Source organism: Leiobunum rupestre, chromosome 5 (assembly GCF_980474605.1).
Source record: "Leiobunum rupestre chromosome 5, qqLeiRupe1.1.hap1, whole genome shotgun sequence".
NCBI classification, from domain to species: Eukaryota; Metazoa; Arthropoda; class Arachnida; order Opiliones; family Sclerosomatidae; genus Leiobunum; species Leiobunum rupestre.
This window is the reverse complement of record NC_143388.1, coordinates 4,470,365-4,471,747: the sequence shown is the minus strand read 5'-3', so window position 1 is coordinate 4,471,747 and position 1,383 is coordinate 4,470,365. Positions and strand designations below refer to the sequence as shown.

At 38.3% G+C, this 1,383-nt stretch overlaps 1 protein-coding gene across 1 annotated transcript; it reads right to left on the bottom strand.

Annotated features, from left to right (window-relative positions):
- Positions 1–237: 237 nt before the first annotated feature.
- On the bottom strand, positions 238–1,020 carry LOC149943375 (uncharacterized protein F54H12.2-like). Its single transcript, XM_090176064.1, has one exon. It carries the CDS (start codon positions 1,018–1,020, stop codon positions 238–240), a length of 783 nt encoding a protein of 260 aa, XP_090032190.1.
- Positions 1,021–1,383: the final 363 nt, after the last annotated feature.

Here is a 1,383-nt window from a genome sequence, read left to right as displayed (position 1 = left end):
ATTTAAACAAATCCGGACTGTTTCCGAAACACTCAAAGAAGGTACAATTAAATTTCCTTGATATATATATCAGACACCAGTGTATTCCTTCGCCGTTTGACGTATCTGTGTTCACAATGCATAACGATGGGTACGATTTCACATTCGTGGGTAGTTTATCCGCAGGGTAAATGCCTCTGAACAGATATTTGGTATATGGATCTTTCTTGAGTATTTTTTCGAGTTGATGTGAATTCATTATGCGCTTTGATCGAACAACACCGCTCTGTTTTTGTCGATTTCTACCAACGACTGGTACTCGGAATAGTAAATAACACTGACTGTTGACGGCAACGATTCTCCGAAAATTAATTCCAATCGAACACTTCCGTTCTTTATCAGGTTAAAACTTTGCGTAGAACTATCGTTTAGGTCAGGCGATAGGTTAAACGCGAATAGGGCAGAACCATTAGCAAATTCGTCTCTTCCAATGAAATTTCCTTCGTCAATATTCCATTGTCCAGTTTGAAGAAAGAGGTTGGCGTAAGATCGCATATACAAATTATCTTTAAAGTTTGGATTTAAGGGTTTGTGTGGAACGCTGGACCCATCGACGTATAAAGCGATTTGATTAAACGAAATTTTTTTAAAATTGTAAGGGGACATTTTATAATCTCCCAAAAACGCATTCTGGTCTACGAATCCAATAACCACTTTATTAGGTAACTGTCCACTAAATAAATTGTCCTTTACGCATATCTTGTTGCCAGCCGATATAGAAAAGGAATTGCACTCGGTTCTTGTAATGGGGAATTTCATGGTTGCCATTTCCAAAGTTTTTGCGTGAGATATCATAATTTCCGGGGTCAACTTCACTTTTCTGACGAACAATGATGCATAGTTAAAAACCACTTTACATTTAGTTCCATCGGAATGTATACAAAATTCGTTAGGACTTTTGATAAACTTGAAATTTAAATCTATCAGGTTAGGAATAAGTCGATTTTGTTGGGAAATGTCGACGTGGACTACTCCAATCATATCCATAAAGCCTTCTTGCGCAAATTTAGCTCTTTTTTGAATCCGGCGTTATCAAAATACTCATCGAATCTCCCGGCTTGATCCTTGTAGAATAGCGAAGCCGTTAGGAAACTCTCCTTCGCGGGTCCTCCGAAAGTCAAAAGTGTCTGGATCATACTCTTGTAAGGATACTGTTGAGCGCATGACGTAACAGATTTGTCACCCAATGATACGTGAACTTCTCCAAAGAGACTGTGTAAAAACAAATTTTCTGGTGCGACTTTATCAGCAGGCGTTGTTGTTTTAGATACAGTGTCATAAATTTCAGCTTTAGGTACAGTTCCGTCAGGTTTCACAATCTTCACTTGAACTTGCAATAAGGTG

Coding starts and splice junctions, on each gene's coding strand:
- LOC149943375 (XM_090176064.1), bottom strand. CDS start 1,020: ATGATTGGAGTAGTCCACGTCGACATTTCCCAACAAAATCGACTTATT.